Source organism: Oenanthe melanoleuca, chromosome 2 (genome assembly GCF_029582105.1).
Source record: "Oenanthe melanoleuca isolate GR-GAL-2019-014 chromosome 2, OMel1.0, whole genome shotgun sequence".
NCBI lineage: Eukaryota > Metazoa > Chordata > Aves > Passeriformes > Muscicapidae > Oenanthe > Oenanthe melanoleuca.
In genome coordinates, this window is record NC_079335.1 from 93,238,086 (window position 1) to 93,264,552 (window position 26,467).

The 26,467-nt window shown below is 36.5% G+C and overlaps 1 protein-coding gene across 1 annotated transcript in view; it reads left to right on the forward strand.

Moving 5' to 3' along the window:
• Window positions 1-26,467, forward strand: part of ADCY1 (adenylate cyclase 1) — a 142,595-nt gene that overhangs the window by 106,196 nt on the left and 9,932 nt on the right. Inside the window, exons 8-16 of the mRNA XM_056484082.1 lie at window positions 519-674; window positions 4,050-4,244; window positions 5,585-5,682; window positions 8,908-8,992; window positions 12,087-12,176; window positions 15,031-15,287; window positions 15,880-16,006; window positions 24,699-24,815; window positions 25,947-26,093. Coding sequence (XP_056340057.1) covers window positions 519-674; window positions 4,050-4,244; window positions 5,585-5,682; window positions 8,908-8,992; window positions 12,087-12,176; window positions 15,031-15,287; window positions 15,880-16,006; window positions 24,699-24,815; window positions 25,947-26,093 — 1,272 coding nt within the window. The remainder of the gene's footprint in view (window positions 1-518; window positions 675-4,049; window positions 4,245-5,584; window positions 5,683-8,907; window positions 8,993-12,086; window positions 12,177-15,030; window positions 15,288-15,879; window positions 16,007-24,698; window positions 24,816-25,946; window positions 26,094-26,467) is intronic.

Here is a 26,467-nt window from a genome sequence, read left to right on the forward strand (position 1 = left end):
AAATAAGATGTGAGTTATAACCAAAATGCCTCACACCCTCCTTTGAAAGCATATATATATATATATATCTTTAAAGCAAAAGTTATCCTCTTCAGATTTTAATGAATTTACCTGTAACTGAAGTAACAAAATAAGGAAAAAAGACTGAAATTATTTGTTTTTAACATCAATTAATAAAAACACTAATTGCCTTTTTATTTTTCCTGTATTTTCAAAAATTTATTTTAATGTTAATGAAATGCAAATATTGCCTCTTTTATAAGTTTGTCATTAATGCACTTTTTTTATAGTTCACATTTCTAAGAAAATAATAGTTTCCAGAATGTTAAGTATGAGTTTATAATCAACAGATTCTTTACATCTTATGTTGAAGAAAGATGAACTAATCTTCATTTGCACATGTGAGATGTTTATCAAAAAGCACTGCTTCTTGATGAGAATATTGTTTTGTTCTAACCATGAGGATGTGCAAATGCCTGCAATGTCTTGGTTATAAATATTATTTTTCTGTCCAACAGATATTTCCTGGACTGATTCTCTCAGACATTAAGCCTGCCAAAAGAATGAAGTTCAAGACAGTCTGCTACCTGCTTGTTCAGCTCATGCACTGTCGCAAGATGTTCAAAGCAGAGATCCCTTTCTCCAACGTCATGACGTGTGAGGATGATGATAAGGTAGTCCCTGTGGGCTGAGTGCACTCTCATTCCAATTCCAAGGGCATCAATTCCAGGGCTACATCAAACAGACCATCTTTGAGAACATAGGGGGTGATGTGTACCAACAGATAAAGATGTTTATGGTGCTCCTGCTGGAGCTAGAACAATCTAATTCCCACAGTAAAGAAAATATTTAATTATAAAAGGCCTCAAACTTGGAGCTGCTCTTGGAAAAGCCAGCATAGGTGTCCTGTGTGGCTCCTATTAAGGGCTTTTTTCACAGGAATTGGACAGGAATTGGAATTTCTGAGGCTGCTTCCATTCTTTTATCATATATTCTTTTGCAACTTTTGTCCATCCCCATCTGAAATTCATGGTGACAAATGCAAACAGAATAATTTTGTTTTTCTAGATGGTTCTATTCTCTGAAATATGAAATGCAACTGATTAGCCAAAACTCCTCTTTGTCCATAATACAAATCCTAAACATAAAAGTCCCTAATAAATATAAATTCTGCTTTCTTGGATTCCCGATAATTCTATACATCAAAATTGCTTTACATACTAGTAGCCTGGTTTGCTTCTTTTCTGTATATGAATCCAGCTGTAAATTTATGGATAAAAACTGTAAGAGTTGCTTGTTCCCTTTTCTTTGACAGCAGGTGGCAATATTACACAGGTCACTCCACCAGTGACTGGTGGCACGTGAGCACTGGAATCAGTAATTCAGCTTGACTGATTGCTTCACCCTTTTTTTTTTTTTTTTTTCTTTTTCCTTTTATTTTTTTTTTTAATTTATTGAAGACCCAGTCTAAATCTTCTTCCAGAAAGCCTTCAAGCTTTCATATTTTGGGTTTTATATGTGCTTGTGTTTTCTCTGCAGAAAAAGGGGAGAAAAGTCAATTAGCTCCTTTAAAACACAGTTTCAGTGAAGATTTTCAGAAACTCCAGATTTTATTTTGAAACTGGCTATGTAAAATGCCTTCCAATTATAATTTAGTGTTATCTTTGAGTATTTTTAAAAAATAACCCACACATTCTTTGAAGCATGTGTGTCTTGTGTCTTGTGTATGTGTATGCATAAATATGATAATGTACACAGAAAATCCCTGTGTGAATTTTTTAGTGTCTGATGAAAATGTTTCATGCCAGAACGTTGTCACTGAAGTTCTACAATGCTATCAGTAACTGAAAGCATGTTGTGGGCTTTTGTAGCTTTTATGTAACACACCATGGATTTGTATTATGTGATACTAACATAAATACAATGTTACAGTGTAGGGTTTCTTTAGTTTTCAGTCATCACATCACATAAATAAAGTAAAACAAGTGGGGTCTTTAAAGGCTTTGAAGCCCGTACATTTCTGAGAAACATAAACACACATAAACATAAACATGGATTTTGATCATATGTAAGACATGATGTAAATCTGCTGTGCAAAAAGAAATAGAGATACAAATAAGAGACCTACAGGAAATAATTAATATAAGAAACAGATATTTTGATTAAGAATAGAAATTTTAACCCTGTTTCAAAATGGAAAAATAAATAATATAATATATTCCATATATGAGAATAACACTCATGTTCATGTTTTAATGCAAAGAAAGATTTATTTAAATACTGTTTTCCTCCCCCTTCTTCTTATACTATAGGCTAAAATTTGAATTGTAAGTAATCCTTGAAGATGTATTTCTGCTGCAACTAATGCAATGCATATGCTAACTAATTATAGTTTATTGAGAGCAAAATTGGGTTTTTCTGACAACTCAATTTCCCTACCAATTACTGATACAAATGTTTCTTCAAGAAAACAAATTTCTATCTGTTTAGAAACACTGAAAATAGTTGTTTGTCTGGCAATTTAAGATCTCTGATCAATGCACGTCCCTAAGGTTAGTTTTCATGTTGAAACAATTAGTGCTTACACCAAATTTACCAGGTAATGGGACCTGATAGCTTGAAGAAAAATGTAACCTTAGAATTGTTTACTGGTGGTGCAACCTCCTCTCTACACGTAAAGCCAGCAAAGCAAGACTTGAAAAGTCACTTTATCTTTGCTAGGGTCTATTTTTCTCCACAGACAGAAAACTGAGGTATCAGTCAGCAGATAACCTTCTCACTATTCATAAGGATTTATATATATATTTTATTATATATTATATATATTATATATATTATATATTATAGATATATAAGCTGTGTAAGCTAAGGAGATGCTATAGTTCATACCTTGTTCATGATGAGGTACTCCCAAGAATTTCTTTTGAAATAAAAAAGGAAACTACCATTCCTGCAAGATAACTCAGACAGTGATTGCCATCATTTTTACCATCTGGAATAGAAAGATATGTTGTTGTGTAGCCTCTAGAGTGGACTACTTAGGACTGAGTGTTCTAAAGAGAGAACTTTTGTTTTCTTCTTTAACATCTTCCTGACAGATGATTTATTATCTCCTGAGTAGACCTGTTATTTCATAATGTCTTGAACTGTCTTGAACTCTGCAGATGCTAGACAAAAAAAATTCCTTTAACTTTACAGAAATAGTAAAACTTGCCTGAGCTTTGTTGTCAAAACTCTTCTGGCAAGTCATAGAACAGATCTAGCTGTACTGGTTTAGATTAAAGTGCCTCCAGCTGAAGGTTTGCCACCAAATGTGGCTGAGATGCTGCTCACTGTCTCCTGAGTGCTCTCTGTGAAAAGTGAGACAGCTGGTCTAAAATCCCTTCCAGACATGCTCTGAGATAAATCCTTTCTGCTGGAAAGGACTATGAGTAATCATCTTGTAGTTGTGCTATCTCAGCCTTGGAGGAGCCAGCTAGGCACAGGTTAGTTCTGATGATTGGTTGGATGGCTCCTTCTGGATCTGCACTTGAGGCATACTCAAGTGCTCTTAACAAGAGAGCCAAGTGTCCAGTCATAGTGGTCATTGTCCAAGGCTTTAAGGTAAACTGTCTTTTTGAAATATGTATTGTTACTTAGACAGTAGGAGTTTTCTTGTGTTATGAAGAGCCTGGCTATCTTGTCTTCAAGATGTACAGATCTCCATGTCTTCTGTCAAGAAAACAAACCAAAATAAAGCCATTTTGTAAGGTAATGTCATCCTGACTGGGAGCAAACTGATTATTTCCTCAGTGGCAGAGGAATGTCAGGGCCATATGTGAAAAGAATGTCTGGATTAGAATATTGGAATGAAGTGGGAGTTTTCTAGTTGTTTTGAAAATTCCAGGATTTCACGTAAGGAATTTTCAAAAGGTGATATTCACACCGAGATAAGAATTCTGTCTTTTGTAGTTGCTCTGTTTGATGAATTCCACATCCTCTCTGTGAGCTTGAATACCAACAGCAATGAAACAATAAAACCTGTGCTTCTTTCCTCATCCATACTACAGAGGAGAGCATTAAGGACAGCCTCTGAAAAACTCAGGAATCGCTCCTCTTTCTCTAACAACGTTGTGCACAACACGCCGGGAACTCGAGTGAACAGATACATCAGCCGCCTGATAGAGGCGCGGCAGACTGAGTCTGAGATGGCTGACCTCAACTTCATCACCCTCAAGTACAAGCAGATTGAGCGTGAAAATAAGGTAAGGGCCTTTAAAGTTGTTTTTAATGATTTCACTGACCAGAAGTGTTGGAGTTTTTGTTTGGGTTTCATGCAATGTTTGAATTCTACTCGCTGTCTTTAGACACTCCACTGGACTGTCTCTCAGTTATCTCAGTGATAACATCTCCACCTTCCATGGAAACACTTGAGGGGGATAAAAAGAAAGATTGGTCTTGTCCTACTTGTCAGGATCATACTTTGTGTTATATATCCTGTGTTTTGCTCTTTCTTTTGCTTCTCCAAACTGCCTGAGTCACTTGTTTATTGCTGTCCCATTGCAATGTGCCTGCCTACTCCCTCATCTGTTTGGAGAAGTGTTAATGACAGGAAGATGCATAGGTAGCCTGATAACTATTGATCCAGAAATTCTAGAAAATATTAAAAAAAACCCATTGAATCTCTGGACAACAAGGTTGCAGTTTTACACCAGTGTGGCAGTACTGAAAGCAAGGGATTTACCCAGATGTACAGCATGCATATCAGTCAGCAATTGTTCCTACCTTGTAGGTGGCTTTTTTTGTGAATACAAATTATTTGTATTTACAGCCTTTGGTTTATGTGTTTCAAAATGCAAAAGTGGTATTTTTTTTTTTAATTAATTCAGCAGTAGCATTTATTTTTCCATTGTAAGTCACTTTATAGTGTAAGATTTCATGTCACTACTGTTTCAATTTAGAATGTTGTGTGCCATATTGGATCCAATTTTTTTAAGGTTTTAAGCATAAATTTTGATTTAAGGCTTCCAAAGTCATTTATTATTTGGCTGTAACTTTTTTCTTTCAAAATAAGAAGTCTTCTAGTATAAATGATATTGAACTTTGGATTTTTCTGAGAAAACACTTTTGTGCTTCCACCCCTAGAAAGCTTCCTCTGGTTAATATTGTAGCTTAGTGGAATAATCAGGGACAGTAGCTGCTCCCAGTTGTATCTCATTAGCAGCTGCCTCCAAGTCCACTTATTATTGTCCTGTCCTGAGCAGCTGAGTTAACAGGACTTCTTGAAAGCAGCAACAAGGGGTGTTTGGCCTTTTATCATGATGAGTAAATAAAGAGAGAGCCACCCTCTTCTGGTTCAAAGTGTTTGAATTTTTTTTCTCAAAAAGATAAACTTACATGACAGCCTAAACCAGTTCTTGCTAGTTACAGGGTGAAAGAGAAAATCTTGTGTGGACTTCCCTTATCTGCTTTTTCAATGTTTGTATCTAAGTAGGGGCTTGTTTTATTTTAGGATTCAGTTCTTTCTTACTGAGAATGGACTAGGTGTGGGTGTCTGGGTATATGTAAAATATTTACTGTCTTCATTTCTTCCTTTCTTCAACAGTACCACCAGCTTCAGGATGAGTATTTCACCAGTGCTGTAGTTCTCTCACTAATTCTAGCTGCCTTATTTGGCCTTGTCTACCTTCTAATAATACCACAGTAAGTTTCTGTCTTTTGCTATCATAACTCAAAGTGGAACATCCTCAGATATCCTGCACAGGTCAAAAATTAAAGTCTTTGGAACAGGAATGGGCACCTAGGTTGGAACCTTCTCACATGGGAGACTCTCTGTTAGTATACCCTCAGTCTAATTATTATCTCTTTCATTTGTCCACAGAAGACACTTTTCATGATCCTTTTTTTTTATTTTCTTTTGTAGTAGTATGCACTGAGAGGAAAAAAAATACATTTCAGTGTTTATTTAAACTTTCAGTGGATCTTTTAAATTTATTTAAAGCATTTCTGCATTACAAACAAAGGTGTTACTGCAGCTTTTCTAAATGTGTTCATGCTACTTTGGATTAAGTACTTCAGGTAAAAAACCATACAGAATTTAATGGGAACAAAGTACTGAAAGTACCCATCCAGATTCATTAAGGCCTGAATTTGTAGCACTCATTGAAGTTTTTGGTGTCAACACTATCCCTACATAAACTGCCTAGTGCATATTTTGGCTATGCACACATAACTTGCATTCCAACCTTGACTGCACTAAAGCAAACATAACCAAGGGATGTGTTTGGGAGGTGTCCTATGCCTATTGTTGAGTGATTAATTAGTAATTACCTCATATGTTGTCAGTTCTATGTGTATGATTGCTAAATAAAAAATAATTAGACCACTTTCAAATCTAGAGGTAGATGGAATTGTGTGTAAGGTATAAAAATTTTTAATAATGAACTTTTTTCCAATTAGAATATCAAAACATTAATAATAAACTTTACTCACTTTTAGTAACTATAGTGATTTCAATGGGAATACAACTGGCCACAGGATAATGCTTTTGAAAATTCCATTTAAATTATGGTCTTTTCTATTCACAAATCCCGAGTTAGAATAATACTTCTATATTCTATTATTTCTAGGTGAAAGATTGAGAAACACTACATTCACATTAATAAAACAGAAATACTAATTTGTAATATAGTACCTTTCTTTTAAAGAATTCAAAGTCACTGAAAAGAATCATCATTTACATCATCATTTCCAGATTCATGACTGCTGACTAATTGGAGCATGATTAAGAAGTCTTTCACCTTCTTCTTCAGTAAGCCACAGCTGCAGTACATAGCAGTTTTGAACAAGGAGAAACAAAGTGTATTAGTGTAGTTGAAACTAGAATGAATTTCCAAGAATCATATAATAGCCTTTCAAAAAACTACTGTCACTTAAAAACAGCTGGGCAGAGATTCAGGTTAAGTAGTGATCTGACAGACACACAACCTCCAGCAGAATATCCCACAGAAGGTCATGAAAATGGACTGGGTTAGTTAAAAAGCCACCCACTGAATGCTCCTAAGTTCTTTCTTCCATTGTCTGAGTGGTGGCATCACACATCCAAATTCCTATTCTGCTTGGGCTCTTCCCTTGCTGTGACACAGATGCAAACATGAGCTAAATTATAACTTAGGAAGTAGAGGAAATTTTCTCCTATTTCCAGCATTTGGACCTTAAGCTGTTATTTAGATTGCCAAAGATGTTACAGGTATGGAAAGATAATTCCAAAGCCAAGACAAGGATTGCAATATGTTACCCTAATGGGAGAAGTGATATATCACAATATTTCAAGGAGGAGGTTGATCATCTAGACAAGAAAATGTCACAGGAAAGTCAATTACTGCATAAGTATGCAGAAATCAATGGTCTTGCCATTCTCACAATTCATCATTTGAGCAAAGCAGCTTCTCAACTACAGACACATTTTGTATTCCCAGATGGAGGTGGTCAAAGTAAGGCTATGCTCCTGTCAACCTAAGCTGTCCAATGATGGAGGCACATATGCAATGTAGCTGCTAAAAGCCCTGACTATGAACCTTCTAATGTCTGAATCAGTGTTTGTTTTTAAAAAAAGCAATGTAGCCCTTCTGAGATGCCAACCCAAATGTCTGTCAGGGTTCCACTCAGCACTACTGTTGGTTGTGAGCTATTGCTGCTTTATACGATGTTGTTGCATGTTGCATGTTGCATGTTGTATGTTGTATGTCCCCTGCATTCTCTTCTAGCATGCAACCATCCAGAATACAAGTGAATTCTCTAAAGGCATGAGATGCCTTGATTAACACTTGTATTCAGGATCCACACTAACAGCACCCAGCCACCTTCCCATTCTGGGTACACATACTACATCACAGAATGCTCCCTGTTCCTGTATCAGTAGGAACTGTTACATGAATTTGATATCAAAGTTTTGAACTCTAGAGCACTCTTCTGCTGTTAGAAACCCTGTACAGTCTTTCCCCAGTAATTGTCAAGGGCACAGATACATATATGCCTGAATCCATTGCTCACATGGCTTCTGGACTGACTGGTTTGTTCTCACAAGCTGGAGAAGAAGGTGTGAAGATCATGCTATGGTGCTGTCATACAGCCCTGATTCCATGGTTGGCATGGGGCCAGGCTGCCCCTGAGCAGAGATCAAATGCACCCACACTGGTGGACTAATTTTTGTCAGTTTGCTCACACCCATAAGGTACTTGTCCAAGAAAATTTTCCAGAGAAAGAAAGTTCATATTTTGCACCCCTCTTTTCAGTATGAACAAACCTATTTTGATAGATCAGAAGAGGGAAAATTAAGAATTTAAAAATTATTAAAGCATCTTTGTGAAACTTAAGGTTTGTCTAACCATTGAGGAGACTCAAAAGGAGGGAGTTTTTCTGTTTCCTTAGAAGACAGTCTGGTCTGATTTTATTTGACATGCTAAGTGTCTGAATTGAATGACCATTGATTTCTGAATCTTTAAGAAAGAGAGATGAGACAGGAAAGGCATCTGGTAACTGTTAACACCACTGCCAAGGCCAAGTAATTCAGTTACACACTCCCCTTACAAGGGTCATCATGCTGAATATTCTGCACTAGCCTACAATTAGAAAGTGTCTCTCCTGACCACCACACATTTGAGTTTTTGAGGTGCTTTGATCTCCTTTCTGAGGTTAGAGTGGGGACCATTTACAAGATCATTTAATTTCATAGTTTTGAGAGCAGTGGACATCACTGCTAAATTTTCACTGTGATGGTTAGTATAACTGCAAGGTGGAGGTGGGCATCCTCCACCATTTATTTAAAATACTGTTTCAGAAGGACCCCCAGCAAAAGATGAGATGAACAGTTTGTTCTCATCCATTACTGAGTTGCATTGCATTACTTATATTGTGTTTTGTTCCTAGGAGTACCATAGTTCTTGTTCTCCTGGTGTTCTCCATATGCTTCCTAGTGGCTTGTATTATGTATCTACATGTCACACGAGTACAAGTAAGTGATCCAAGATTTTGTGACTGTTCTTCCTTCTGCTGGCCATGCTATGTTTGACCTTTGGAATATGAAGCCATCAGTGAATATTCACAGATTCCCAGAGTCTGAAACCTATGTGTTTTGAAGTTCCTTGGAAAGTAATGTGTTAGACACTTCAAAACCAGGGATCAATCAAAGGAGGCTTTTTGCATGAGTGATTGTTACAGCAGTGTAGCATTCAGTGACATTAATTCTGTGCTTTCTTTTTTGCTAAATCTTTCCTGAACACCTACCACTAGATACTGTGTTTAGATAAACTGCTTAACCTGACTTTTACTCCTTTCTGACTGCAGAGCACACTGGTTCATCCTTTCATTCCTGCTGATCTGGGTGTAAAGTCCTGCTAACTTCCCCTCTGTTTTCAAATTTTTTCCTGGCAAAATAGCAGCTGTTTTGGTAGTAAAGCACAATGTTTTGCACACACAATCCTTGGCCTTTTCAAAACCTTCAGTAATGATTAATTCTCCTGAATTATATTTTCACAACAGTAATGATGCAGAAGGACGGTTGAGTGTTTTAGGGGAGAAATAGGTCTGCCAGATCAGAATACAGCATCCAAAAAAATACAGGCTAATTTCCTGATGAAAGAAATCTGTATTGGATTAATATAAATTTATTCTTTTTAGACAAATATCAAGAAAAAACACCTACGCAGTTAATCAGCTTTGCTGATCAGCACAAACTAATTTTAGTTTTTAAAAGTGCCCTTTGGCAGAAGAAATGAATGTGTTTTCATGGAAACATAAATAGGATATTAGCAGAGTATCAGGTACTGAACAAAACCTTATTCATGAACTTACAAAATTATTTGGGAGTAACTTTGATGATGTCTTTTTTTATTAGGGCAGAGTAGATTATTATCTCTTCTTCTCTCTATATATGGTAGAAATGCAGACAAAGTTTGTAGAAGTAATGCCATTTCCCGGGGGCTACTGCAAACATAAGAAGTGTTCCATTTATTTTGTCAGTCAAGAAAAATTGTATTTATTCCCGGTTCCTCCAGAGATTCAATACTATACAGGATTATAGCATAAGAATCCGGCATTAGAAAAACAAAGAAATATAAACCCTTAGACTATCACAATTTAAAACTTTCTGGCAAAAAATTGTCTTATATAAAATTAATATGATGTGGATAATGGATATACAAATGCAAAACAATCATTCCCCTGTTTTAATCAGTCTTGTGGCACTTATTTGTTCTTTCACACTGCACAATACTCAGCTTCTCCATACTTTAGCATTAAACACCTCACTCATGATAACACTTTGATAATATTTTACTGTATCAGTTACCTTGAATTTTGATAATCTAACACTACTTATTTGTTTAATAAAATTTCACACATAAAAGAATACAAAGAAAATGAAGTCCAAATTTCCATGCTGTCATAAAAGTACGGATACAATCTTAGAATGACTTTAAGTCAGAAGTATAAATCTTCTGAGTGTCAGAATTTTAATTAATTAATGTCTCATACCTTATCTTTTAGTTTTGTTTCCCATTTTAACCCAATAGCCCAGCATGTCAACATTTAAAATGCATATGTACTATACAGACCAAAAAAATTGTCTGTGCAATGTATCAGGACGTGTGATCTTTGAACCTGTATTTTGCTTTGTCCCTATTAACCCTCCAGCATTATCTTCAAACCAAGGGTATTATCTCTTCAAAAAGCAGTAGACAGCTTATTTGGTTTTGTTTTTTTCTTCAAACAAAATTCTTGTATATTTTATTTATAAGGATAAAACCACACATGTTCCACCCCATTTGTATATAGGTTTCTGGTCTAGTTAAGGGGACAGTTTGATGGGTAAAATAGTGTGGGGATAATCCCATTCAGAGCATAGCAGTTTATGGTTATACTTTACCTGGAAACCAGTAACAAGTGGGATACTACAGGAGTTTATCCTGAATCCTGCCCTGTCAGACATTTTTATCAACAGCCTGGAGAAGGATGTGGCATATACTCATGTCAAGTTTTCAAACTACTACAATTTTGTGAGAAAAACTGGCAGGATGACTGTTGAGAAGGTCCTAGATAGGCTGACAAAATAGGCCAACAGGAATCTTATAAATACAGAATGGATAATGCAAAGTCCAGGCCCTGAGAAGAAATAATGCCCTGCAATGACACAGGAGGAGTACCCACTCTGAAAAAATGGCCCTGAGACTCAGATAGACAGCACTTGAGCTCCTTGAAGTTCCTTCCAATTGGAACTGTATGCTGGTGATGAACAAATGCAGAAATAATCTGTTTCATAGTGTAATTTTGGACATTGCTGTATCTTCTCCCTTGAGACACAGCTTTTCTCAGATTCCTATAATCTGAGCTGTTTATTCTACAATATGCTCAGTTTTTTTTAAGGTGATATACCTCAGGTAATCCCATCTATTTCTGCTTCATAGCAGCAAGAACTACACTTAATAGTGTGATAAATGGAATCTGAGTAAAAGTGGAGATAAACAAAATGTTCACAAGACTCCGTTCCACCAGATATTTGTATTCTCTGCTGCTGTTTCTGACAAATTCAATGTTTTTATGAGTCACAGTAATTAAAACTATCCTGGCATTTAACCTGTCTAATATGACAGAAGACACATATACCACTCCAGAATTCTATGCTATCACACTATGTTCTCTTGGATCACAATTTGCAAGGCAAAGGAGCTGAAAATTTGCAAGGCCAAAGTTGCTTTGGGTATTTTTCCCATGAGAGCAAAATCAAATGCCATCCTAGAATATTATTTGCATCCTGAGTAGACATATAACTAAAATTTGTAAGAGCTTTAATTATAGTGAGAAATAATGTATAGCAATAGTAATTTCACATTTATTATCCCCAAAACTGCAATTACCATTAAAATACACCTACACACTAACAAGTGAATAACAGTTACTACACAGCAATCACTGCAACTTTGTAATTTGCAGTACAGGTGAAATTTCTGTATCCCATATTCACTTCTCTTTATAGACTACTAAAAAATAACAACCCCACTTTAAAATATTTTAAATATTTTATCTATAAATCTTTTTTCTTTCTTTCTTAGTGTTTTCCAGGGTGCCTGACAATACAAATTCGTACCATTTTGTGTATTTTTATTGTGATCTTAATATACTCTGTGGCTCAAGGCTGTGTGGTGAGTATTTGAATATTCACTTCAGTTCACATTCTGTTTAAAGAACAAGCTGGTGCAGATCCATTAAACACATACCATATTCTCATCTGATTAATTCCTACTTTTTTTATTATTCATACTTGCCAAGCATGCTTCTTCAAAATTAAACCCCTTTGCTGCAATTTGAACTTTCATTGGCCTGAGACTGTGTATTGAATTAGGAATGGCAAAGCTATTAGCAATTACACAGATAATACCTAGTCACAACCAATATAAATTTGTTCATCAAACCTTAGCATCATGTAGACTGCTGGTGTCATGTACTTTGTGGAAAAACCGTTTTTAAATGTTAAACTTGCTTATTGATTCAATGGCTAATATTTTGTGACAGACAAGGTATGGTCTCAAAACCAGATTGCTATTTCTATGTGGCAACTTACAGAACATGTTTCTGTGTAATAATGAGGATATTTTTAGTCCAGGCAGATCAGAAAAGAGAGACAGATCTTGAAATATTGAGTTTTTTGTAACAAGAAGAGGTGCTTACACTGTGCTGCTTATATGATCCATTCACATCCAGAGCCTAAAAATCTTCTGTTGGATGAAGTGAATGTGCTCAATACTTCTGAAAATTGACTTTCCTTTTACTTCTGAATTGATTTTCCTTTACAGTAGATTAGCAGAGAGTTCAACATGGTGGACTTGAATTCAAATGGTATTCAAACTTCCACCTAAGCATTTGTCAGTCAGTTGCCTTGACAAATTCCTAGTGCTCAATTTTAGCATCTTGGCTGCTAATGCTAATGAATTAAACATGTTAGGGTGCTCAAAGGAGAGAATCCACACAAAAATAGCACATGAAACACAACTGGAAATGCTGAGAAGGCAAATGTTTCAAATCATGCTTCTCTGCTGAAATTCAACTATGTATTCTGACCATTGAGAAGACATGAGCCCTGTATCTTTTATTTTTTGTTTATTTTGTATTTTGTGTATTCACTCGTCCCTAGACCTGCCCTGAGAACACAACTAGCTTATCCTCATGAACTGACTGAGCAGAGGATCCCTTTTCTGTGGATTCCAGTATCCTGAGAGGAACCAAGAATTACTGATGTTGAGACATTTCTGGGAATTCCTGAACATCATCTGTGTAACACACAGCCTTAATAGCACACAGATGTATATATGGTTCCTGATGTGGACATAAGCACAAAATGCATCCAGCTTTGCAGTGATTCCAGGCTAGCTTCTCAGCAAATCTGCCTGTCCTACTTTGGGACTGAGATTAGATCAGGTAAAACCTTTGTGAATTAGATCAGGTAAAACAGATCCAACCCTTACTTTGACCAAATGAAACAAGAACTATTGTTGCCACTTAAAGACAGTAGAATGAGAAACAGACCTTGTAAGCCCTAAGGCAATGCTGAGCAAGGGTGGGAGACAGATTGGAATTCAGAAGTTCTGACCTCCAACAAGGCAGTGATCATTCAGTTACAACTTAGAACACAACTTTACCCATTCCTGAACAAAAATTACTTGCAACCTGAGGAGAAATGTTTAATCAGTAGAAATTATTAGTTCCTGCAAAATAATGCCCCTAGAATTCTCATCTGTCAGAAGAGCTAGGTGATGAGATCCCACTACTGGTTGTGCAGCAGATGATGTTTTCCTGGATGGATTGCAGATCATTGATGAAGCCCCCATGCACGTGTATGTTTTTGGATGAGTTTAGTCTGAAAGCATTTTTAAGGATGTTGAACAAGATCCCATTAAAGGGATTTTTCATTTCACCCTCTCAATCTCATTTCAGAGTGTTACCCATTATGAGTTTAACTCACTTTTTTTTTTATTTATTATGTCTCATCTTTCTAAGTTAATTCAAGCCCCTCTAAAACACATGGTTTAATCACCCTTCAGGAAGTCAGTTACTTTACAGCATGCTATAAAATTTCATTGTCAGTAGTTGGGATGAAATAAAAAGGTCTTAAGAAGCACTCCTAAACAGATGCTTAAGTACAGGGCAGAGCTTATGTGATGGTGCCTGTTAAATCAATTTCACACTACCATCCCACTCTCCCCTGCTTTTACTAACTCTTATCCTTTTCCTTTGTAAGGGGTGAAGGTTGGACTGCAGTTAAAACTGGAGCTCTAGGGACTTGCACTATTTGCCAGAAATTCCTCTCTTCCTTGGGTAACAGCTCTGAGATATGTTTATGACATTGTCTTTAGGAAAAGAAGGTTAGATTTCCCCAAATTTCCCATAAGAAATATACTAAAACTTTTTATTTCCCAGTGTAAGAAGGAAATGGAACTCCTTGGATAACTGAAATGACAGGGGTAATTAAAGATGAGTCTTTGTATTTGAAACATATGTGACAGCAGAAGTAGCTGTGAGATGGAAAAAAGAGATTATGTTTAGTTTTTCACTCAAAATGTGTTTTACTTTTATTTTAGTAATTGACGTTTACATGATGTACATAGTCAATAAAATAAACATTTATTTCTGTGCTCTGTACAAGAACCTTTTTCACCTGTATGGCCACATAAATGTTAACTGAAGTTCCTTAATTTTGCAGGAATATCCTGGTTTGATAATCTCTTAGGTTTGAGCACTGAGAGGGAAATTATTCAACTAAGCCCACGCTTCAATTTGTTGCCCTTATTGGCATCTAATTAACAAATTGTGTCTCTCTCCTAAAACTCAGTGGAGCATTGCAGGAAAAGGAGATTTTAATACAGCATTGAGCTAAATGGGAACTCCACAGCCATATTTTTTCCAATTAGAAATGAACTACGGTCAGCCTCCATAGCAACTATATTTCTGTTTATTTTGTATTTAACTTTCTTCCCTTCTCACTTCTTCTGTCTTTTCTAGGTTGGCTGCATGCCTTGGGTTTGGAATACCAATTCTAGCAGCTCAATAGTTATAATTTCTCCTGGTGGAACAAACAAAACTATGAATGAACTTCCATGTGACACAGCCCACTATGCTTTCCTTTCCTGTGTAGTGGGGACTCTCACCTTGGCAATATTTCTACGTGTATCTTCCTTGCCAAAAATGATTCTCCTGCTTTTTGTTACAATTTTGTACATACTTATTCTGGAACTCAGTGGTTACAGAAAAGCAGTGGGGTAGGTATCTTGCAAATATTAACAGTGGGTAAATTGATATAGATAGTCACACATTGACTACTTATTTCTGAATTGTCCTCTAGTGTTCAGTGCTGCCCTAGGACTGTAATGTGTAAGAAATCAGTCATCCTCTCCCCAGCAACTGCAGGATCTAGCAAGATCCACCAACAGGAGATCAGCTTTTGGGAGCTGGCAGCTGCTGCCCCATTGTTCTGTAGCTTTATGCTAATGTATCCCAGCTGAACACACTGCAGTCTAACTATCATATGGAACAGAAAAACTCAGTTAAAAACTTAACATTTCAGCAGCCCCCAACCAATCCCAATTTCAATTAAGCTTTTGAGCTTTCCAATATTTTTATATTTCCTAATTAAAAGCATACACACACATTACAATCCTCAAGAAGTTGATGTTGGTGTGATGCAGTGATCAGATGTGCTATCACCCATCTCCCTGCCCAGATGAACCCCTTCAGAAAAAGCAAGTGATGAGGAGATACCCATGTGCTCCAAACTAAGGATCTGATATTAAAAATGTGCAGTGTTATGTATTGGACCTCGAATAACCCATTTATTTTCTTCTTATTTTCAAGGGGAGGCTCCTTTTATATGCGTGGCTATGAGCCAATACTGGCTATTTTGCTATTTTCCTGTGCTCTAGCACTGCATTCAAGGCAGGTGGACTTGAAACTACGTCTGGACTACCTCTGGGCAGTGCAGGTAAATCACAGGACTTTATCCATGCACACAGAATGATGCCTGACTTTTTGGATTGGTTTTCAAATACTTTCAGGACAAATTATTTGGATTATCTTTAGAGCTAAAGATTATTTTAGAGCTTGCTTTCTTCAGAACTATAAAATTCAATTTTCCTGGATAAGTGATTTTTTTTGTGTTTCTTGGCAGTTGCTCCAGTATATCATTAATCAAATAATGTATTTTTATCTAAGATGCATTAGGAATAAACTGTTAACAATATAAATTTGAGATTAAAAATTAAATCCACTGGGTTTTTTATCTTATACTACAAAAAGGAGTGAAAGTAAATCAATATTCAGGTAAACTGAAAAGAAGCAGATAAAACTGATAAAAGGAAATATCTAAACCTATATTATACAAAAAAAAAACTATGAAAGTTTTTCCAAGAGAAAGATCAGAAATTTATTTAGATACCAAGTGCAGGGCTCTTTTTTGAAAATGTATTTCCTAACTATCATACACACAGTGAAAACCTATTGAAATTATATTAGCCATAACATAGGAACCAGGATATGTCTACCTCCTGTCACACCTCTCAGCAGTCTAATTCCCACCTCCAAAGTGTTTTACACTGGCCCCCAAGGGAAGGAGAAAGTTGAATATGTACGTTTATTTGGTGGAATTTGGAAGTTATCCTTACATCCTTACCTGTAGCTGACAGAGGTCATATTCTGTTCTCACCTGCACCCTGGTAACTATTTTGTCAAGAGGGTCATTAAATCACCCTAGCACTTGCTTTTACTCTTAACATCAAGACTGGAATACATGTGTTGCTGGTTGACTGGAACATATCCCTGGCTCCACTGTATTTACATAAAATGGAGAAATCAGTTGTGACTTAGTTCTATTATCTTCTGCTTGAAAACTTTTTCTAAGTAGCAGTTAAGCTGTGTGGGATTTCTTGTTTGACTAGATGTCCAAGACTGTGTTCTCCTCTTTTATACTTTAAGATTATCTTGTTCTGTAATTTCCATGAACTCTGTACAGTTCAACTGAGCATGATCATTTAATTTTTATTTTTTTTTTGTCCTATGACCTGCAGTATTGATAACTGCTGTACCTTTCAGCCTCAGAAGCTTGTTTTGGATAAACTGATACTAGTTTCTGTTTCCTGTGGTGCTAAAAACAACTTTCAGATGGGAAAAAAAGATCACCTGATTTTGAAATTCAGTGCAGCACCTGAACTGCTGCACTTTTCCTGTTTTCTTGGAGACAGGTTATATAAAAATACATAGCCATCATCATTGTTGTTAAAACCAGGGTGCACTTTCTCCAAGGGGCAGTAAGAGGAGATAAGAAGGAAATAAGAATTTTAGTATTTTCCATTAGCATCTTCAGTTACCATTTAAAAAATGCTTTTCATCTGAGAAGAGCAAATGCCATTTTCAGATATTTTCAATTGCAAATCAGAGACGTATGTGGTGCCACCTTGTGTGGGAGGTTTGCATGATAATAATGAGAAAGGGGAAAAATCAGCTTAGGTAGAAAATTCAGAATTTAGGGATCAACATAACTATCATTCTTTGAAATCAGTATGCTGATTTCAAATGATTGTGATGTCAATGACTGTGTTCTTGGCCTCTTAGATTATCTGGGCATATACTTTTCATCTTCTCAATTACAAGTGGAAGATCTATTTCCTGTACAGCTAACAATAGTGGATAACATGTTGAAAGAAATGCTGTTCTGCTTTCCACTCTGTCTGTTGGTTGTAAATGATATTGAGTCCAAGGACTAGTTAACATTGCAGCCAGGAGCACAGTCCGTGATGGATGTTGCAGAAGTGGTTGTTGCATTTACCTATTCAAATGGATAAGCAAAAAAACCCTCCAGAACATTGTCTTTGAACTTGCTAGGTTCTACAGCACAATAAAAATTTGAGTATTAAAAGCTCAGGGAACACCTTATTGGAAATACCTATATTTGAGTAGTTAGCAAACTCCAAGTTACTAATCATTTAACAACCTTTAAGAGGAGACTAGTGAGAGCCAGTTTTCTCTAGGTGCTGGACTGCAGGAGCCTTCTGTAAGGCTAAAAACAGTCTTGGTAATGTTTCCCTACAGCCATAGTCCTACTTACCATTATATTAATGGTAACAAAAGTTTTAGAAAGACCATTGACTTAGTGCCCAGGACCTATGGAGATTTTGTGTTTTGCAAAATGAGTGTGCTGATTCTTTGTACAAACACTGAATTGCATGAGCCAAATGCTAAAGATAGATTCACATCTCCCAGTAGCCAATCCCCATTGTGTGAATATATTCCAATATGGTTCAGCCTGTCATTTTAGGAAGCTTTTCAATTGCTGATTTACATCTGGGGGAATTTCAGACTCAAGCACTATTCTGGAAGCTTCAAGCACTTTGTCTGCATACTTTTAGTAACACTTATTGTTGGGCTAATCCTGTAAAAATGTTCTCAGATGGATGAATGTGTGGCATAAGCTGCAATAAAAAGGATTTCATAGATTATTTCTTTTATTTCATCATGAGCAACAGTCTAGTACTACTAAATTACATTTAAACTGTGAAAGTATCCTGAAACTAATCAGTAGGAATACAGAGATACATATTCAGTGCTCTGTGTAAGGGCTGAGGAAAACCCACTTCACACATTTTTTTTCACCCCATCAGGGGGAAAAAATTGCTTTGAAGAAGAGCAGTTTCAAACAAGAAAAACTAATTTAGAAAAATTACAGTTTCAACACAAGTTAATCCCATTTCCATTCACCTAAGTTGTACTACCAGAACAGTGATAAACACAGTAGAATTTATGTACATTGTATGAGAAAATACTTTTTTTAATGGATGATATGTTGTTAAAACATTCATATTTGTACTTTCTATTCACAAATCAATGGTGTTATAGGCTATTGTTGATTTGTTATGTTTTTGTCTGCACCAGATTTAACCTTTCTGAATATCACAGTATTTTCAGAAAACATCTGTTGGTTGTTTTCTTGATATTTTTAATAGGCAGTGGGAGGAGAATTTCGTTTTCTGCATAACATTGTTGAGTAACTCTGTCTTCCTCATATGACAATAACTATGAATAGCAAATATAGGAGATTTTATTTATTTGTGACTCATAATCACTTTTGATTATGCAAATTATTTAACAAAACTGGGAGGGAAAAAAAATGGACAAATAAATACAAATAATAAATTCATGTAAAACTACCAAAAAATGTAGTTGTTCATCCACCCAGGATTTGTCACAGGAGGAGAACAAGAATAATACAATAATATGGCTTCATTTGATGCAATCAATTGCTGCATTCTTTTGGGAATACTAGAATATCATTCTGCTCTCTTTTCTAGCCCATTACATTTGTAAGAAATTTTACAATCTACAGGCAACACTTACCAGGTGTCTTAGCACTTCCACTCAAAAACCTGGCCCTACAAAAGCAGTGTGATGTGTTTGTTCCCTGTGGATGTAGTGCCATCTTCAGGTGCCAAAAATGAGATTCCCATGGCACTGAATCTTGAAACTGTATTTTCATGTGGTGTCCATTTAGATAGTGGCTTTCCTGCAGCATTTTTAAGCATATTAGACTGCCTGGTGATACAACTGCTCAGACCACTTCCCAGGCAGAGAATGGGTAACCACTTATCAGCATTGTAAAAACTGTAGGATCATGTGTAACCATGTAAAATGCAGTAGATGTTAGATTGATATAAAAAGTCATAGTACTAAAAAAAATTTAAACTTTGTCACCATGTCCAGTGCAAAAATAAGGCCTGCTTTTAAATGCTGCAGCTCTGCAAATAAAGTTGGGTTCCACAAAATGACCTAGCTGCCACAAATACCAAACAGGTATAAACAAACAGCAGAATGTGAAAAATTATATTGGTCATGCCAGTGAGCTTTCTTTCTTGTTTATTTTCACAATAATTTGTCTTGTTTCTTGAGCTAGTAGCTATTGCATAAATATCATGCTGGCAGCTTCCCTTAATTAACCAATGGGAGCAGAGGCAAATAGATGAAGACTTAAATGCCATTTAGCTGTTTGGATAATATTCCCACCAGGTATGTAAATACCTGTGATCTGTGCTATTTTAATCTTTCAGCCCCAAGTACTCCTTCTCTCTTCCCAGTGTCTGTTTTTCCTGAGAAAGAATGATGCCTGTGCCTCCTTTAATCTCAGCTGCTCAAGAGTAGGCATTAGAAGCTCATGAGTCACAAGGAGGAAGGACAGTTTTCATTGCATTTCCCCAAAGGGCAGAAAGCAGGAATCTGGAAAAATGTCCAGAAAATACCAGTATTTGGCTTACTTCTCTCCCATATTATCTCTGTGATGGGGTAGTTTTAGAATCCTCACTGTTGGGCAAGACCTGGTGTTTTTTCACTTCTCCTTCCCTCCTTTATCCTCCCTTGTGAGAGATGCAAGGACACATTTCCTCTTTCCCCAAGCATTTCCTGAGGAACAGAATAAATGAGAGCTGTCTTAGGCAGTGCAAGGCAAGAGGATAGATACTCAAGCTCTGTGCAGTAGTAGCAGAGGAGGTACACTTCAGCTCATATTCCTGAGGCATCACTTCAGTAATAAAGCAGGGTGTTAGGCATGGTGTGTGGATGGGTTACGTGCAGTCCATGCAGAGGCTCCATCCTGGGTACCAGCAACAATACAACAGTATTGGCCCAGTGTGTGGTCTAAGACCATATGCCTTTGCTTTTCAGCATGAGAAAGTAACTCAGAAGGAATGCTTTGCTAATTCCATGAATGTTCTGCTTCTAATTCTGGGGCTAGGTCAGGCAGAGCTAACACAGCTTAGTTTGCAGGGCACTGCATTGCCCCACAAGGGCATTGCCAAGGCAAATTTCTCCCAGAATACATGGAGAGAATGTCCTCCTCTCTGTCTGTTAGCTAGGAGGTGCTTGGCCTCAGATAGGTCAAGGAACAAAAAAGTAAGAGCACTCCCCTTGTTTTGCTGTTTGCATGATTTGTCCCTATTTTGGGTTTGCTATCATTACCCACCACAAATCACAGAATTGCCATGGTATTATTCAAGGGGTTTCTATGATGTTAGGGGTTTTTTCATATGAAAACAAATATTTCTCAAACCCTTAGTGTTTGATTAGTCTGACCACAACCCAGGAAAGTTGAGATCCTTGTGCCCAAGCAGTCTGCCAGCACCTCCAGCTATGGGGACCCTTCAGGGACTAGTGTGCTAGATCAGAGTACAGTTCAACTATCTGTTCAGGGTCACATGCCAAAATGGAGACTTCCTTCTGGGTCTCCAAACTTTTACTCACTGCCATTGACTGCCAGCACCATTGAAGAACCTACATTAACAGTTTGTTAATTACAATCTTTATTAATTAAAAAAAAAGTGAGAAGTTAAGGTTTTAGGATTGCTGGTGATAGTATCTGACTGGAAAAATGCATTCAAAGCAATGTACAGACAAGCTGTAATCCCCAGTGAGCTAGCTAAAGATAATCATTCAGCATGTATAGAGTACACTTCTTACCCCAATGTGTCCATATGGGGGAGAAGAGAGGTTCAGCCTACCAGAAGTTATGATGGAGTCTTCTCCTCATTCTTAGCTCTTCATTACATTTATGCAAAGCCTGAGTGACATTAGTCATACATCTTACCCAGTGAGGGGTGGTGGTGCCTTGGAGGCAGGTAACATAGGTGTAGTATCTGAGATAACCTTGGGATGGGGATATGTGTCATTCCAAGGAGGTAATTTTGCCCTGGCTGCTGATTCAACAGCAGGACATCTTCCTTTATCTCCCTTGGCTTCCAGCTGCTATGTGGTTTATCAACTAAAAAGTACCACCGAGTACCCTCTTCTGCAAGGGTTTCAACAGAGCCTGGTTGCAATGTCTCCACTCCACTCCACTCCACTCCACTCCACTCCACTCCACTCCACTCCACTCCACTCCACTCCACTCCACTCCACTCCACTCCACTCCACCCCACTCCCCATTTAGTCTCCCCTAGATTGGACTGTGTGTGAAAAATTGGGTGTGCTGACGGTGTTCCATCCAGGGAGTAGCAACCATACTTCCCACTGTATTTTCCATACTGTTATCTTTAATTTTACCTCATGTCTTTTCCCCACAATCTCATTTTTTCCAACTGAACCCTCTCAGAGCCAAAATTGTATTTAACAGTTTTGCATCTGAAAAGGGAAGAGATACTTGTTAGGTTAGTTGAAAATGTAGCATTCTATAATTAGCAATGGTAGCATCATTAATGCTTTTCCCTGCTCTTAGACGATTTTGCCACCACCTCAGACATGACTGATAGTTTGATTTGAGCCATCAGCTCTTCACTCAAGAGCTACTTCTTAGTCACAGCTGTTCCTTGCTCTGAAACTGTGGCTGTTTCCATACATAATGATGGATGTACTGGAGAATTCTTTCCATGATTTCTTCCAAAATGAACAGTTTGGTCCACAATTGGGCAAGGCAGAGGAATTTGATCACACATTTCCACATCAGAAATGAACAGCAGCTGCCAGTGGTTGAGCAACATCACAACCCAAACAATGCATCAAACAGATTACACCACTTACCGACCCCGACGTGATTCCTTTGATTAGTCCAGAAATCTCCACACCTTGACAAAAAAGAGTATTGTTCGTTAGGAAGGTATTCTGCCCCATATTGTATTGGTAGGTTAACTGAGAACCTAAACATTCCTAGGAAGAAAGTAACAACAAATTTCTTGTTCGAAAAATAGAGGAATGGATAAGGAAGACCTGACTGGATACTTTATTCAGATCATCAGTTCAGTTCACAAATCTCTTTGCTGTTGTCAGAATAAAATTTCCCATGTTCCAGTGTGATGTAAAATGGAGATAAAAGCTTGATTTAGATTTTCAGCTAAAGAATCTTTTTATTTTTCCTATTAAAACACTTGAATTCCAACAGCCAAACTAAATGCCAGAGGCCATTTCACATGTTTTTAGATAAAAAGTAATTCAGATTTATACCACTAAAATAGGGGAAAGAAATTTTAAGAAAAGAGCATGTGACATTTAAACAGCAAAGAAGTGTCAAGAAAACAGATCACAAGCAGGAGATAGATACTTAGAATAAAAGCTTCAGATATATTTCTTGCAAAACTTAATTGCTATTTAAAGTTTACTCATATTTCACCTCTGGAACAGGTTCTGTCTCTTATTACCCACATTAGAGTAGAAGCTAAGAATTTATTTTAAAAGACAACAATTCCTGAAGAATTTATGCTTACAAAATCAGTTCTCTTTCAGAATTTTTTCTACTTATAAAGAAATTTAAAATTACAGAATAAACTGCAGGGCAAAGCAGAATATGTAACTTGAATAAAAACATTGTTTCTTAAGTTTTGTCATGGAAAATAAAACTTAGCTTCCTGAAAAAAAAAATCACATGAAATAATATTATTAGATTACATGAAGGCAACAGGTGGCTGGTTTTCTCCTACTTAGATAAGAATGGATACTGAGAAATTATGTGGACTTTGTAATAGATCAGGATACCAAATTTCAGATATAAATGGGACACCAAGAAAGACTAGAACAGGTTCATCAATGACTTTTCTGACTAGGGTTGCTCAACAAAGCCTGAGAATTTGGCCTTCCACTCTTCCACTGACTGCAATTAGATAAACAAAATCCCATTGGGATCAGATCACAGTAGATGGTTGGTGAGTGTGATTGAGGAACAAAGAATAAGCTGCAATTTCTGTGAAATGAGTATAATACTGACCAGTGTTTTCCAATTGAAATCAGTGTGAGGCCAGAGGTCACTGAGAACAAGGAGCAAATTCCAGAGAAGTAATTTTGCAGGTAAATCTACAAAAGACTAGGCTGGAATTTGCAAATCTAGGAGTCCCAAATGGGATTCCTAGATATTTAATATTTTTCAAATAATGGGTCTGATTTTTAAAATTTCTTCCTATTGTACAACTCACACTAACTCTGAGTCAAGCACTTGTAATAAGATGCCCAATCTTGGGTTAGGGACCTCAGATGTGTTAACTCCTAAGCACTCTTTCTGAATGCTGTCACTCATATCAGTAACAGAATTTCTGTTGTGAAGGAACTATATATATTTTCATGACAAATACCAACATAATTAAAACAATCTCTAGAAATGTTAATTATTTTTATATATTATTTTTTTTAAATTGTACATCATTCTTACGGATGCTCAATTTTAAAATCTCTTTCTCTGTTGAAGTTACTGTCTTACCAGATTTGCTTCAGTTTTACTGCAAAGTACATAGATTTGCTTTAAACACTGGAGATTCTCACTGGCTTCTCTTGTCTGAAAGATGGATCAAATACTGCTGTCACTGTGTTGAACTACCTGGAAGTAACTGGCCTCCGTTGCCAGATGTGACTTTAGTGGGATTATTCTGGCTTACTCTGTAAACTTATCGAGCTTCTATATAAAAGAACAGAGCACTACAGAAGATACCAATGCACTTAGCTGATCAAACCCTGAAAACAGCTGAGAGACTTTAGCTTGAATTACTAGGGATTTAAAGGGATTTTGCCTAATGTAGAAGCATGGTGCAGGAGAACTGTTCTCAATCTACCCTTCATTTTGTTCATTTTAATTTCAAAGGATGAATTAATGGAAGCTATTTGATAGGCTCACCAAATTTTTTGCATTTAGCAAAGGTTTTTCTTTTCCTCTATCCCAACAGGCAGAAGAAGAGAGAGATGATATGGAGAGAGTCAAGCTGGATAATAAAAGAATTCTTTTCAACCTGTTGCCGGCCCATGTTGCACAGCACTTTCTTATGTCTAATCCAAGAAATATGGTAAACCAAGATAAAATTTAAAGGCACACTGTATGGGTGTTGTTAGAGCCACCTTCCATCTGTATGTTTTCAAAAAAGGCTTGAAAAAACATTGTTCATGTAAAAAAAGTAGCTTTGTAAAAACTTGTGTTCAAGAATTAGTTTGAGATTATTTGTTTTGCTATATAGTCCTCCTTCTCTGAAGAATTTTAATAAAATTCAGGATAAGGGAAGGTCGTCATTCAACATCAATGTAACCAAGTACTTGCATGTAAATCTTTTTTTTTTTTTTTTTTTTTTCCTAATCAATGCAGGATATTGGAATTTATCACGGTATTTCATGAGCTCAATTTGGTTCTGAATGGTGAGGTGTATGAGCTGCCAGACACTTATGTATTACCATTTTGGTTCTGGAAAATATGCTACCATTACCAAAACCATCTATTTAAAGTTATAAACAGAGAATTGTATGTACTCAAGGAAGAGACAGATTAACATAAAAGGCTGCAGTGACTAAGTATATTGGTTCAGGAAGGCCTTATGAGAGTCCTTCTGGTCATCTGAAAACCATCTGAAAACCTTCAGGACTGGAGCAGCTGTAATGTCCATGATATTGCTGTTGAGAGTTTGGGTCAGTATTTGAACCACAGAAAAGTGATTTTGCTTTCTTTGAGCCTTCCAAATTTTTAATCAGAAACCTTACCATACAGAACAGCATTATATTATATAGGACTCTACAACACATGGAAAGAGTTGAAGGAGTGAGACCAGTTATGTACTGCAGGATAAAATTGGTCCATCTCTTATTTTGCTTATAAAACAAGATTGAAAAAATGTAATTATTTTTCTCATACAATAGAACATCTATAACTGTTAAAACTTTCTCCAAATTTCAGCTCACTGCTTCTATGTCCAAACAGAAAAAAACCCTAGGTTGTTTTAAATTGGTTTAAAACCTTAGGTGTTAATTTTCTATTGTGGTCTTGAGTGAGGACATCTTTCAACATTATTTTAAGAAGTCTGTTTTTCTCTTTAGAAAAACTGATGGCTTTGTCCTAGCTATTGCTTAGCAGTAGAATAAGTATTGTAATAATGATGTTTAGTTCAGATTAATCTTTTAAAATAAAAATTGCATCTGCTTATGAACTACAGGACCTTTATTACCAGTCATATTCACAAGTGGGAGTGATGTTTGCTTCCATCCCAAATTTCAATGATTTCTACATCGAATTGGATGGCAATAATATGGGAGTGGAATGTTTACGCCTGTTAAATGAAATTATTGCTGATTTTGATGAGGTAAGGTCTAAACACTTTGTCTTTTGACCATATCAGTTCTACCAAATAACCATCAATGAGATTATCTGAAGTAAATCAGTGTATCTTGAACTATTTAATGAAACAGTACTGTAAACCTCCTGTTTAATCATAGCTGGTGTCCACTGGGCTTCTCCAAAATGCCAAATTTGTATTTTCATGCACATGCATCTGACCTAAAATTTCTCTAATATAGTAAGAGTATCAAAAACAGAAGTTAATTGCAGTTTTTTCAGTGACCTCAAAGTGGGCCAGACTCAACTTAGCAAATATGATATGGTTTAATGAACTTGCACATATTGTCTGATAACTGTGGTTGCTTGTCTAAAATATTATGTAATATTTAACAGTTTTAT